We start from the raw sequence: 12,687 nt of genomic DNA on the forward strand, positions 1-12,687 counted from the left end.
CAGCCTGAAAACAGGACTATTGATTGGACGGACCAACTCTGACTTCAATGATCTCATGCAGAGACATACACACACGCGCAGGACCACTTTGGGGGTCTCTCTCTCTCTCTCTCAAAGTCTCTCTCAAAGTCTCTCTCTCTCTCAAATTATAGCCTAGGTGCTTCTACATCAACCGCTATCGACAGAAAAGGAAAACAAACGTTTAGGGATCAGGGACAGTCAGGAATTTTGCAAACACAGAAGCATGACGGCCTATAACGCGAGAGAACATGGATGTGTTCTCCATTTGAGGAATGTTATAATCGATTGCGGACGTGAACAGACAGTTACAGTACAGACACGGAGCACATAGTAGGCCTACTTTCACTTTCTGTGCATATTCATTACGTGTAAGATAATTAGTAGCAAAACAGTGATCAAATATTACATGGCAGTGAGTTTTGTTTTCAAATGTTTTCATGCATGTCTAGATAACAGTTGAGGAATGTTTAGGAGACAGACTATCATAAATCCTCAAATTATGCCTGGGGTCTTTTATTTAGGTTGCGCAAAGCACAGCACCTTTATTTGGGCCAGGGCTTGTATTTGAGTCAGCTATAGGGCTTTATTTCTTGCGTTTTATTGTGAGACATAGGCCTACTTTTCGTTTGGAGTGGCATACCGGTAGGCTATCAAAAGCAGATGTTCAATTCGAGATTTAATTTACGTTTGGATGTTTTATTATATTGCTAAATATCAGGACTGATGACTACTGAAATATGTGGGGTATTTAATGGTTCATTTTTAAGTTTCATGTATGAGAGTGGCGATTTCCATCCGCTTATTGCGAGATAAGGCATCCGCTTTCATTCATTCATGGACGTGTACAGACTCGGCTACACCGAAATATTTCGGCAATTTGTTTTTATTCTTCATCTTATATCAAGTTCAGCCAGCTTGCTTTCTATGCGCTGTCAGTGTAAACAAACTAGTGCTTGTCCTCCGAGATCGTTCTTGACTACGGTTGTTAGGGACCTGAAACCAGTCTATACTGCAACAAACGCTCACCGAGCACAGCGTTTTAGTATAGTAGTATAGTATAGTATATATACTTTTTTGATCCCGTGAGGGAAATTTGGTCTCTGCATTTAACCCAATCGGTGAATTAGTGAAACACAAACAGCACACAGTGAACACACAGTGAGGTGAAGCACACACTAATCCCGGCGCAGTGAGCTGCCTGCTTCACCGGCGGCGCTCGGGGAGCAGTGAGGGGTTAGGTGCCTTGCTGTTTTAGTTGTGCTGCCAGCGCGGGCCGACTGTTAGGGCCGATTCAGACTGGGTGCGTGGCGTGAACGTGGCGTGTCAGTTGCGTGTCTGTTCCGCGGCTTTTTCTATGTCTTTGGACACCAGAAATGTGTCTGAAGCTGTGTTGCAGCGGCCTCTCTTCCTATTAAAACATCTTTCTGTTTTGAATGGAAACACTTCCAACACGCTTGCGTGTGGCGTGAAAAATAGGCGTCTGTCCTATTTCTAGCAGGCACGCGTTCACTCAGGCAGTGTGTAAGCCAGTGGTCCCCAAACTACGGCCCGCCAACTCATTTTGGGTGGCCCCCCAAAACATGTCCGTGGTATATAGAATCTGGCCCGCACGGGAGTACGACATCGTCAAACTATAACTTCCGTAATTTCCCCATTTATTCTCTATGGCGAGTCTTAACAGTACACATGTAATACTCTTTTTGTCCACTGGTGGTTGTTTTGGCCATCGAAAACGGAATGAAATGTAGGCCTACCTGCAAACAATGTAAGAGGCCTATGCTGACTGCATCAGTGCTCAAAGTATTCTAAAAGTTTATCAATTATTTGTTAATAACTAACTAACTTCTATTCAAGTCATATTTCTGGGACTTTCTGGGATAATTATTTCTATTTTTTATTCACACGTTCAAATGTTCATAGAGTTCAAAGTTCTCATCAGGTGAGTGAAAGTTAGAATGGTGGTCATTTCAGATGTGTTTGCCAGCACTTCATAAAACTACCATAGTTTGATAACTTTAAATTATGTGTAGGATATTGCTTGTTCACAACTTGAGCTATGTATGCAAAAATCAGAGTCTTTTTATTAGTATTATTTCATTTGAGCTACATTTTACACTGATATGGCATGGTGGCAACATAAACACAGCTAGCAATGGTATTAAATTGCAGTGAAGATTAAATGTAATGGAATATTCAACTTAGGTAGACTGCTGTTGTTCACAGCACTAAGCTATTTATGGTTGATATACTCCGAGTCTCTGGCCCTCTCTTAGAGCCAGGCATAGTGAGCTGGCCCTCGGAAGAAAACGTTTGGGGACCACACCCAGTCTGAAACAGCCCTAACTTCATTAACTTCATTAGCTAATTCAACGTGGCTAAAGATTTAGAAGTTCAGGGCTCGCAGGTCGCTCCGAACGAGACATCTCCGCTCAGCTCTGTCTGCACGCAACGGATCTGATGTCTTCTCCTGGTCTCCTCAAGACGGAGGCTGGCGTCTCCCTGGCGAGCATCACTACGGCAACAGATGGAAGAGATGAGGAGCACCGAACCCCATGCATGCGTGTCGCACTTAAAACAGTCCCGCGGGGAAGCGCGGAGCGGAGGCAGCAGATGAGCTCAAATCAATATTTGCTCTCAGAGGGGCGGCACACTCGCTCTCCCTCCCGCTGCTGGGAGACTCTATTTGTCCATGGCACGGCCTCCCAAGGGTCACCTCTCAGAAACACTGATACACTCCCCTGTCAGAACCCGCCCCCCCCTCCCTCCCCAATGGTCACAATCTGTTACAAACACGAGTCAAAACACAGGGGGCATCTCCTGGGTGTCTACAAGCAGAGGGGGCATCTCCTGGGTGTCTACAAGCACAGTCACCAGAGTCCCAGCCCTAACCACCACCACACTCGCGTAATACACACATTCCACTGTAGAGGGTTTCAAAGGGAAATCACATACTTTAACATATCGCCATCTTCTGCACACCATTTGCCCCCATATATATCATGAAGCATTTAAGTGAACATTTCATAACAGAACATGGACAGTCACAGAGGTAGCATTGTATTTTGTTAATGAGGCTCAAGCAATGTGCATTTTGTTTTCTGATTTCTATGTATGTATTCTATTTTTTCAATCATTCAATGATGGCCTAGAAATGTCAAGAAACAACCCTTTCGGCATAATAGAAATGTGAAGAAACAACCATTTTGACATAATAGAAATGTAAAGAAACAACCCTTTTGGCATAATAGAAATGTGAATAAACAACCATTTTGACATAATAAAAATGTATAGAAACGATGCTCATGCAAGAGTGTGTTTTGATGAGATTCAGCAGGTACTGACCTATGAATAACCTGGCGTCCACATTAGGGTATTTGCCCAGGAGTTTCTTGCACACGTCTATGGCAGGGTCATCGTGATCCTGGACACAGAGCAGGATCTCATACTGTGGAAACAGACAGAAAGAGAGAGAGATTAAGATTTTATAAATGTATTCTTTTTTTACAAATGCAAAGAAACAACAACAACAACAACAACACAATGAATTTGTGCAAATAACATGAGATGAGAAAAGGCAAAGACATCACACACACATACACACACACAAAAACATCCTACAGAATATGTTCAAAATAGAGAGGGAAAGAGGGAGGTAGTGGAAGAAACAGGGAAGGGGAGGGGGAGAGAGAGAGAGAAAGAGAGAGAGAAAGAGAGAGAGAGAGAGAGAGAGAGAGAGAGAGAGAGAAACATTGATTAAAAGCATCCCTGAATAAAGCACTCAAATGGCTTTCCGAGAGGGCAGTGTCTGGTGGAAGGAAGTTCATTTTGCCTGGACAAAGCCCCATTGATGTGTGGCAGACCCATCCAAGCCAGTGTGGCGCAGTCAGGGCGTCTTTCACAGATGGCTCTGAGACACTACAGCCAAGAAACTCGCAAGTCTCATCTGGGCTACTTGTACCCGTGAATGCCGCTGCTTGTGTGAACCTCCAATGAGGCCTTTTATACAGCACTAGTGTGTGTGTGTGTGTGTGTGTGTGTGTGTGTGTGTGTGTGTGTGTGCCCATCAACACCACCCCCCCCCACTCATTGGCTCTGATGCCTCAAAGACCAAAGACAATATGGCACTAAAAGCAAACAAAGCCGCCTCTCTTTTCAGCCAATGGGTTTAGACTGGTGTCTGTTCATTCACTCAAAAACCTCACCCGGTCTCTCTCTTCCTCCTTCTCTCTCTCTCTGCCTCTCTCTCTCTCTCTCTCTCTCTCTCATACAATCCAGCCTTATTATTTTATGATTGCCTGATTGCGAGACGTTTCCTCTTTCAGGCCATCAACATCTGCTCCATACAATCCAGCTGCGTGCTCTTGCCCTGACTCTACTGTTGGAGCCGAGGCCAAACCCCACGGCGAATTCCTCCTCCTGCGGCAGCGGCCGGCCGAGATGCCGATCGTGTTGGTTTAGGGTGCAGTGGACGGAGGTATTGGTTTAGGCTGCAGTGGACAGAGGTATTGGTTTAGGCTGCAGTGGACAGAGGTATTGGTTTAGGCTGCAGTGGACAGAGGTATTGGTTTAGGCTGCAGTGGACAGAGGTAGTGGTTTGCATGCATGTGTTTGTCCTGTGGAGGACAGGAACTTGCAAAACAAGCTTCAGCTGGGTTTTCCGCGTCTCAACAACACTTCAGGTGCCGTGCACACTCAGACAGAGAGAGCGTGAGTGTGAGTGTGGGTGTGAGTGTGAGTGTGAGTGTGAGTGTGAGTGTGTGTGTGTGTGTGAGAGCGTGAGCGTGAGCGTGAGTGTGAGGGAAAAGGGGGGTTCCAGACTGTGGTCTCTGCAAAGCAACTTGAAACAAAACCATTTCCATTGTTATTGGTGCTACATGACTGTAAATTGGAGTGAGAGGAAGTGAAAATGACCATGTGTGGGTGAGAACAGGAGGAGGAAGAGAGAGAACGAGGGGTTAAAAACCAAAACTAGAGAACAAAAGCAGCTCTAGAAAAGGTCAACAGGTTGGCAACAAACACTCCTGCTTCTCCCGCAGCTGTCCCCCAAACCTGCCCTCACAGACCAGGTGACTGTGTTGCCATGACAACGCAGGGAAGCAACAAAGGACCTTTTCTGCAGATGGGGTAACAGGAGCATGCACAAGGTGTGTGTGTGTGTGTGATACACATCCTAAAGCCTACATAGCCTGCCTGCTTTATTACTTACCTAAACAGCACAGCAGTCATTAGCTGCACAATCATAATTGCACTTATACTGCCTAATTATTCCTTTAAACGTGATAATTTAGCATTAGCCAACATAATATACCACTGAAACACAGTAGTGATACACAGCTGTAGTAGCCTAGTCATTTACAACATTAGCATCGACTAAGCATTATTTTAGATTGATATTAGGTAGTTTGAAAAAAATGTATGATTTTTTTTTAAAACAAGGAAACCTGTCAGTGATTTCAAACATTTGGACAGCAGTAGGGTCTCCAAACACACAACTAACATTGCACAGTAAGCCCTTGAGCATATAACGGATAATGTATGCGTGTGTGAGTCACAGTGTGTGTGTGTGTGTGTGTGTGTGTGTGTGTGTGTGTGTGCAGTCAGATTGGTACGGACGGATAAGGTTGGCTGCTGGGTATCGGCTGTGGAGAGCGCAGCTGGCGGTGGGGGTGGCGGCAGTCTGCTCCCGCAAGTGCACACTGGGACCCAACACTGCAAAGAGACGCAGGGCCCCAACACTGCAAAGAGACGCAGGGCCCCAACACTGCAAAGTGACGCAGGGCCCCAACACTGCAAAGAGACGCAGGGCCCCAACACTGCAAAGAGACGCAGAGACCCAACACTGCAAAGTGCACACTGGGACCCAACACTGCAAAGTGCACACTGGGACCCAACACTGCAAAGAGACGCAGGGACCCAACACTGCAAAGAGACGCAGGGCCCCAACACTGCAAAGAGACGCAGGGCCCCAACACTGCAAAGTGACGCAGGGCCCCAACACTGCAAAGAGATTTCACACGAGACGCAGGGCCTGTACACACGTGCGACTGAGGAGGAGCCTGACATGCAGGGCCCGACTCACACACACTCACACACACTCAACACACTCACGACTGAGGAAAATCCACAGGAGACGCAGGGCCCGTACACACTCTGAGGAGGAGCGTCTGAATAAACGCTGTGCAGCTGGGACCAACATTTTCACCCTCCCCCACGATAGTCCATGGAGGCTATTGTAATTGATCCATCAGTCTGTCTATCAGTTTACACTACCGGTCAAACATTTTGAAACACCTGCTCTTTTAGCTGTTGTGTACTGTAGTAAGCAAAAAAGAAAACCATTCCCAGCATTCCCAGTATCTGACGTTACAACATGTATGGGAACTCCTTTAGGACTGTTGGAAAACCATTCCCATTATTCCCAGTGTCTGATGTTAAATGTGGCTGAGGGAAGGTCAAGAGTGTGAAATGCTGTCGCCATAGCAAAAGTTGGCAACTTTGAAGAGCATAAAATATAAAACATGTAAACAAACAACTTTGTTTACTCTTTTTTTGTTTACTACATTACCAGAGAAAACAGAAGGCGTTTCAAAACTTTGGACTGGTAGTGTACATATACATACATGTTTTATATTTTAAGCTCTTCAAATACATGTTGTACAGGAACTTTTTTGCTTGCTACTATCTATCTACTAACTATCCGTGTGTGTGGGGGGTGTGTGGTGTGTGTGTATGTGTGTATCTGTGTGTGTGTGTTTATCTCTGTGTGTGTATCTGTGTGTGTGTATATCTGTGTGTGTGTGTATCTGTGTGTGTGTGTGTTTATGCCAATTAAATGGTAACGGTGTGTGTGTGTGTGTGTGTGTGTGTGTATGTATGTGTCTGCATGCATGTGTGAGTCAACAGTGACCTTCAAAGTGAACTTAGAGTGATCCTAATTCAAACACACACACACACACACACACACACACACACACACACACACACACACACACACACACACACACAGGTGATAAGCGCAACAGTTATCAGTAAACATTGGCCTCACTCAATTTCCTAATTTATTTTTCCAAGATATGACAGCCAGTGGCAAAAGCATAATGTGCCCTTTAATGACCTGTAATCAGGGCAAGTCCTTTGTAGTGTTCTGGTTTGTTTCCCTAAAGTGGGGCAGGACTGCATTAACTTAGTGGGTTATTAGCGTTTTCCAGAGGAATTCTCGGCAGTTACATAAGCGTGAAAAGGGGACCAAAGGAGAGAGAAGGGAGGGAGAGGGAAAGTTAGAGAGATACACAGATAATGATGGAGAGAAAGAGAGAGAAAAAGAGAGTGAGGGAGCGATATAGAAACACACACACACACACACCACATTTCCTGGATAAAAGCCCATCACAAGCAGCATCAGAAAAGGCTCTTTCCTCAAAAGACTTTCATCTTCTAAACACCAGGAAAGAATCATCATCAGTCATCAACTAGACTCGCAGTCGGCAGATAAAACAGTCCCAAACAGCCTGCCATCACAACAGACAGTTCTAGAATGCCCCCCCAATAGTATTGACAGTAACCGGAGGGGACAAAAAGCACTCTGTGAAATGTACCAAAATAATGGAAGGCATGAGTAATCATCAAAGGGCAAAGTTGGGTCTGGCTTAGGGGTCTGGCAGAGTTGGACCACACTATAGACACTCTGACTCCAACTGTGTATGGAGATATTTGTGTGTGTGTGTGTGTGTGTGTGTGTGTGTGTGTGTGTGTGTGTGTGTGTGCGTGTGTGCGTGTGTGCGTGTGTGCGTGTGTGCATGCATGTATGTGTGCGTGTGCGTGCGTGCGCGCGTGTATGTATGTGTGCGTGTATGTATGTGTGTGTGTATGCGCGTGTGTGTGTGTGTATGTGTGTAGTGGGCTTAACAGCTAAAAGCCTGTCAGCGTGCACATCTCATGACTCCACGTGTTGGTAGGATGGGGAGGGGGGGTGGGGGTGGGAGGGGTTAGGGGGATTGAACTGGACAGGAAGTGAGGCTTGGTCACAAGAGGCCTGCTTTGAATTCGGCTCCGATCTGGACCGAGACTGGACCGAATTTATCCCGCTGATGTCCGTCCGCCGCTCTACTAGTCTGAGTTTGAGATCGGCCGCACCACCACTTTCAATTCCTCTCCCGCAGTTCCCATCGCGTGGAACCCCTACCTTGAGACACCCTTGTGACTGAGTGTTTTCACTTTCCCCACTAAGGAAGCTGTGGCTGAGACTTGGGGCCCTCTTAAACTGCATTGTGATCAACCTGTCTGGACTAAAGTTCCTCACTTTAGATATTTAATAGAAATGGCTATCAGGTCATGCTGTACAGAATGCACAATGTGTTGTTTAACATGTAGAGAATTCCTGCTTTCCAAGTGACACCATTGTCTATGATTTTTACTTTCTGGGAGAGAGGAAAGGGAGATTTTAATTTAAATTTAATATCCCTTATAGAGCGCAAAAACATTGCCCTCTCTAGAATTGGAGATACATGTACGAAGAAACCTCGAACAGATCCACGACTCAAGGGCCTGACCCATCTGCCTAGGGTCAGTACAGAACAGTAAGGTCTGTTTACAAGACAAATTAATAAGTTAATGGCAGTGAGGCGGGTCGAGGATGGGGGTACTCAACTTACTCCCCAACCTGCTGTGCTTCTGTCTTTCGCGTCTAACTTCACCCAGCCTTGGCCATACACAGCAAGAGATGAATGCAACCTCACACCTTCAGCGCTGCAGCCAAGGCAAGCGTCTTAATGCAGCTCTTCACAGCCTCAGAGGGGGTGCACCCCATTTTTAGCTTTAGCACCTATGGTCAACACTGTGAGAATCGGGCTGAGAACCCGCCACACTCACCATGCCTTGTCCTCCATCTCAATCCTAGTCTAGTCACAGTAAGAACCCGCCACACTCACCATGCCTTGTCTTCCATCTCAATCGGTAGTAGTGTAGTGGATAAGGAGCTGGGCTAGTGACTAGCGTGGAGTATCCTGAACAGTGGCGGTAGTAGTGAAGTGGATAAGGAGATGGGGCTAGCGACTAGCGTGCAGTATCCTGAATGGTGGTGGTAGTAGTGTAGTGGTGAAGGAGCTGGGCTAGTGACTAGCGTGGAGTATCCTGAACAGTGGCCGTAGTAGTGAAGTGGATAAGGAGATGGGGCTAGCGACTAGCGTGCAGTATCCTGAACGGTGGTGGTAGTAGTGAAGTGGATAAGGAGATGGGGCTAGCGACTAGCGTGCAGTATCCTGAACGGTGGCGGTAGTAGTGTAGTGGTGAAGGAGCTGGGCTAGTGACTAGCGTGGAGTATCCTGAACAGTGGCCGTAGTAGTGAAGTGGATAAGGAGATGGGGCTAGCGACTAGCGTGCAGTATCCTGAACGGTGGTGGTAGTAGTGAAGTGGATAAGGAGATGGGGCTAGCGACTAGCGTGCAGTATCCTGAACGGTGGCGGTAGTAGTGTAGTGGTGAAGGAGCTGGGCTAGTGACTAGCGTGGAGTAGCCTGAACAGTGACGGTGGTGAAAAAAAACTGAAAGTTGTGGGATCAATTCCTGGCTTCCACCATTGTGCCCTTGAGCAAGGCAGCCCTGGGGTAGCTCTGGGGACAATGTAATCCCTTGTAATATAGATGACATTGTAAGTCACTTTGGACAACAGTGTCTGCTAAATGAATAAATGTAAAGACACTTCCAACACAGAAAGACACACAAACATTGACAGTCCCTTCCATATCGAAACTGCACCACATGGTCCTTAATCCTTGGTTAACCCAAGTGAACTTGAGCAATAGAGAAATGCAAGTCTGCTGCGTCCTGAAAAAGGGGAATCAAAAGCCACACCACGGCTTCCTCAGGCGGCAGCATGTTAGTGCCTACAGTAGCGTTTGCCCCATCATCCTCTCGATCACAGGAAGTAATGCGTGCAGCACAACGATATCTGATGAAGATGTTTGGCCAAATAGGTCCTCAGTAGTCAAGCTGTTGCTGCTGCAAGTGCTGCTGCTGTAAACCATTTGCACAATTATGCACCACTTAAACCACTTAGTACTCAAACAGCCGGCAATTCACTAGTCGTATGACAAATGCTTGTCACCTCAAAAATTATTATTTTTTTGATACACTCACCAACAGTAATCTAATCTGTAATTGTTGAATTTCATTAACATTCAATGAAGGTCCCGTCATTAGTCTTTTCCCGTCAGCTTCACAGTGGCTGCTTGTGACAGCCAACTGTCCAGCAGTATGAGGCGGCCACTACGTGGCTGCCCGACAGATTCTAAGCGCCAAAACCATCTGTGTGTGTGTGTGTGTGTGTCTGTGTGTGTGTGTGCTATGGGGTAGGATGAATGTATGCCACCACCCAACTCCAACTTGGAAGTTATTCATAGCCTGGGGTTTAGGCTAGCTATCAACTACCGCGGCCCTTGTGCAAGTCATGGGTGGGGAAGTCCTTCCACCTGCCCTGTGCCTCAGAGAGAAGAGGTATTCAGGCCTCCAGGGTGGCTGATCACCCCAGTCTTTAGCACCACAGCAGAGAGGCCCTATCTGTCCCTTCATGGAAGAGTCCTTTTTGCTTTTATTCAGACAGGACAGTGAAGAGAGAGACAGGAAGCAGGAGAGCCAATGACCCAATGGGAGAGAGAGATAGGGGAGGATCGGGAAATGACCCAATGGGACAGAGAGATGGGGGAGGATCGGGAAATGACCCAATGGGAGAGAGAGATGGGGGAGGATCGGGAAATGACCCAATGGGAGAGAGAGATGGGGGAGGATCGGGAAATGACCCGGGCTGAACACAAACCCGTGGTCCCCCTGGGCACTGTAGCTAGTTGTGCCACAGCAGCACCCACCAGTCATTTCTCAATTTCTGAGTTTCAAAGCTGAATTTCCAAACACTTCAAAATTATGCAAAAGCAGTTTACCAACAGCAATTGCTACAGGAACAAGTAATCCCAAACTGTTCACCGACGCATTTTGCTCTTGAGTAACCTGCAACCTGACGCCGCAAAGCCAAAATGACCAGGACTACGTGCAGCAGCCACAGCCCTGCTGCAACAATTAAGCAAGCCATGCTAACCGTGTTGCTAAAGTAATGACTGTAAGAGGAATCTCGTGTGGTAATGCCAGTCTTGCAAGTGTCCCAACCTCTGGTAATTATCCAACCACCGTCTCCTCCACGACTCCTCCACCTTTCCTATTCGGATATGCCCGGGGTTCGGAGGTGACTGCTGCGTGACAAAGACCGACCTCTGAGGTCAGAGGTCAACATGTGGCATGCATGCAGGGTGAGAGGTCAAGGAGGTGATATAACTAACCCAGGGACACTATAGACACACTGCTCAAAGTGCCAGGGAAGGCGTGGCCGAACGTGCTAGATGCCAGGTCGTCGGTCAGCTCTCCTGCATCCATGTGAGAGATCTGACTCCAGCATCGATGTGTAAATGAGTGCAAGTGTGTGTGTGTGTGTGTGTGTGTGTGTGTTAATGTATATGTGTGTGTGCATTTTTCTGTGTATGTGTGAGTGTGTGGGTGGATGTGCTCGAGTGTGTGTGGATTCAGTCAGTGTATGTGGATGTAGATATGTTTGTGTGTGTAGATATAGTGTGTGTGTGTGTGTGTGTGTGTGTGTGCTCCCTCATTAGTGTTAGTGACCGCATGTGTGCCTGTGGCCTGTTAATGTGTGTGTGAGTGTGTGACCAAGCAGTTTCAGGAAAACGATGACTCAGAGGATCAGGTGAGGTGGTTGGCCATTCTCTGGCCATTCGCAGCGAGGTGTTAAATATACACACACACACACACACACACACACACACACACACACACACACACACACACACACACACACACACACACACACACACACACACACACACACTGGACTAACAAAGGGGCCAGGGGCGTCCCCTCACGGTCCATCATCATCATCACCATCATCATCATCCTTTAGTCAACAAATGTGAAAGGCTTTACAGGTTAGTTTAAAAATACAAATAGACACAATAAATAAATCTACGCCCTAACTATCAGCTATCAGGGAAAAACGTCTTGTAGTAGCCTAACGAAGGTCAGCAATTTTGCAAATTGGGGGGACAGCACAAAACTTGGCCATAAACATTTTGTATGCACTTGCGATGATGGCCTAGTAATGTGAATAGCGGACTATAAGAAAGTAACCAAAGAAACGCAGATAGGTAAGTTGGATAAATATAAATATGCATAATTATTACTCCGTTTAGCCCTCTCATCCACATTAACATGCTGTATTTCAACACTGAAAACAATCATTTTTGAAAGCGGTCTCTGTGGTGGATAAATTTGAAAACATAGTAAAGTGCACGTGAAAAATTGAGAGCTTCAGATACGTTGACGTGTGGTTGCCATGACGCTGATCAAATGTATGTTCCAGACCCCACAAACAACAAACACTTCTATGGCATTTCAGTGTTCTAGAGTGGACGGCCACAAAACCTTTGAAAAACTATAATATGAAAACAATCATGTGGGCGATGATCCGATTTTCTCCTCAAATATGTTATTTCTATTTACAGTGTCAGCCTGCCATAGACACAGATCAAATGTAGATCACGGTAAGCATTTTCACAGGTGTCATGTCCACATTTGAGTAATGACAGACTAGTTAATTTGCTAATGGCAAATA

At 46.3% G+C, this 12,687-nt stretch overlaps 1 protein-coding gene across 2 annotated transcripts in view; it reads right to left on the reverse strand.

Moving 5' to 3' along the window:
* The window catches only part of ugcg (UDP-glucose ceramide glucosyltransferase), a 40,795-nt gene that overhangs the window by 16,171 nt on the left and 11,937 nt on the right, over window positions 1-12,687 (reverse strand). For both annotated transcript variants that reach the window (XM_076283891.1, XM_076283892.1), the window contains one exon: window positions 3,364-3,466. In XM_076283891.1, coding sequence (XP_076140006.1) covers window positions 3,364-3,466 — 103 coding nt within the window. The remainder of the gene's footprint in view (window positions 1-3,363; window positions 3,467-12,687) is intronic.

The sequence above is a fragment of the Alosa pseudoharengus genome, unplaced genomic scaffold, assembly GCF_046254945.1.
Source record: "Alosa pseudoharengus isolate Yale_2024_CS ecotype anadromous, Long Island Sound unplaced genomic scaffold, YU_APseudo_1.1 YU_APseudo_1.1_scf_14, whole genome shotgun sequence".
Lineage (NCBI taxonomy): Eukaryota > Metazoa > Chordata > Actinopteri > Clupeiformes > Clupeidae > Alosa > Alosa pseudoharengus.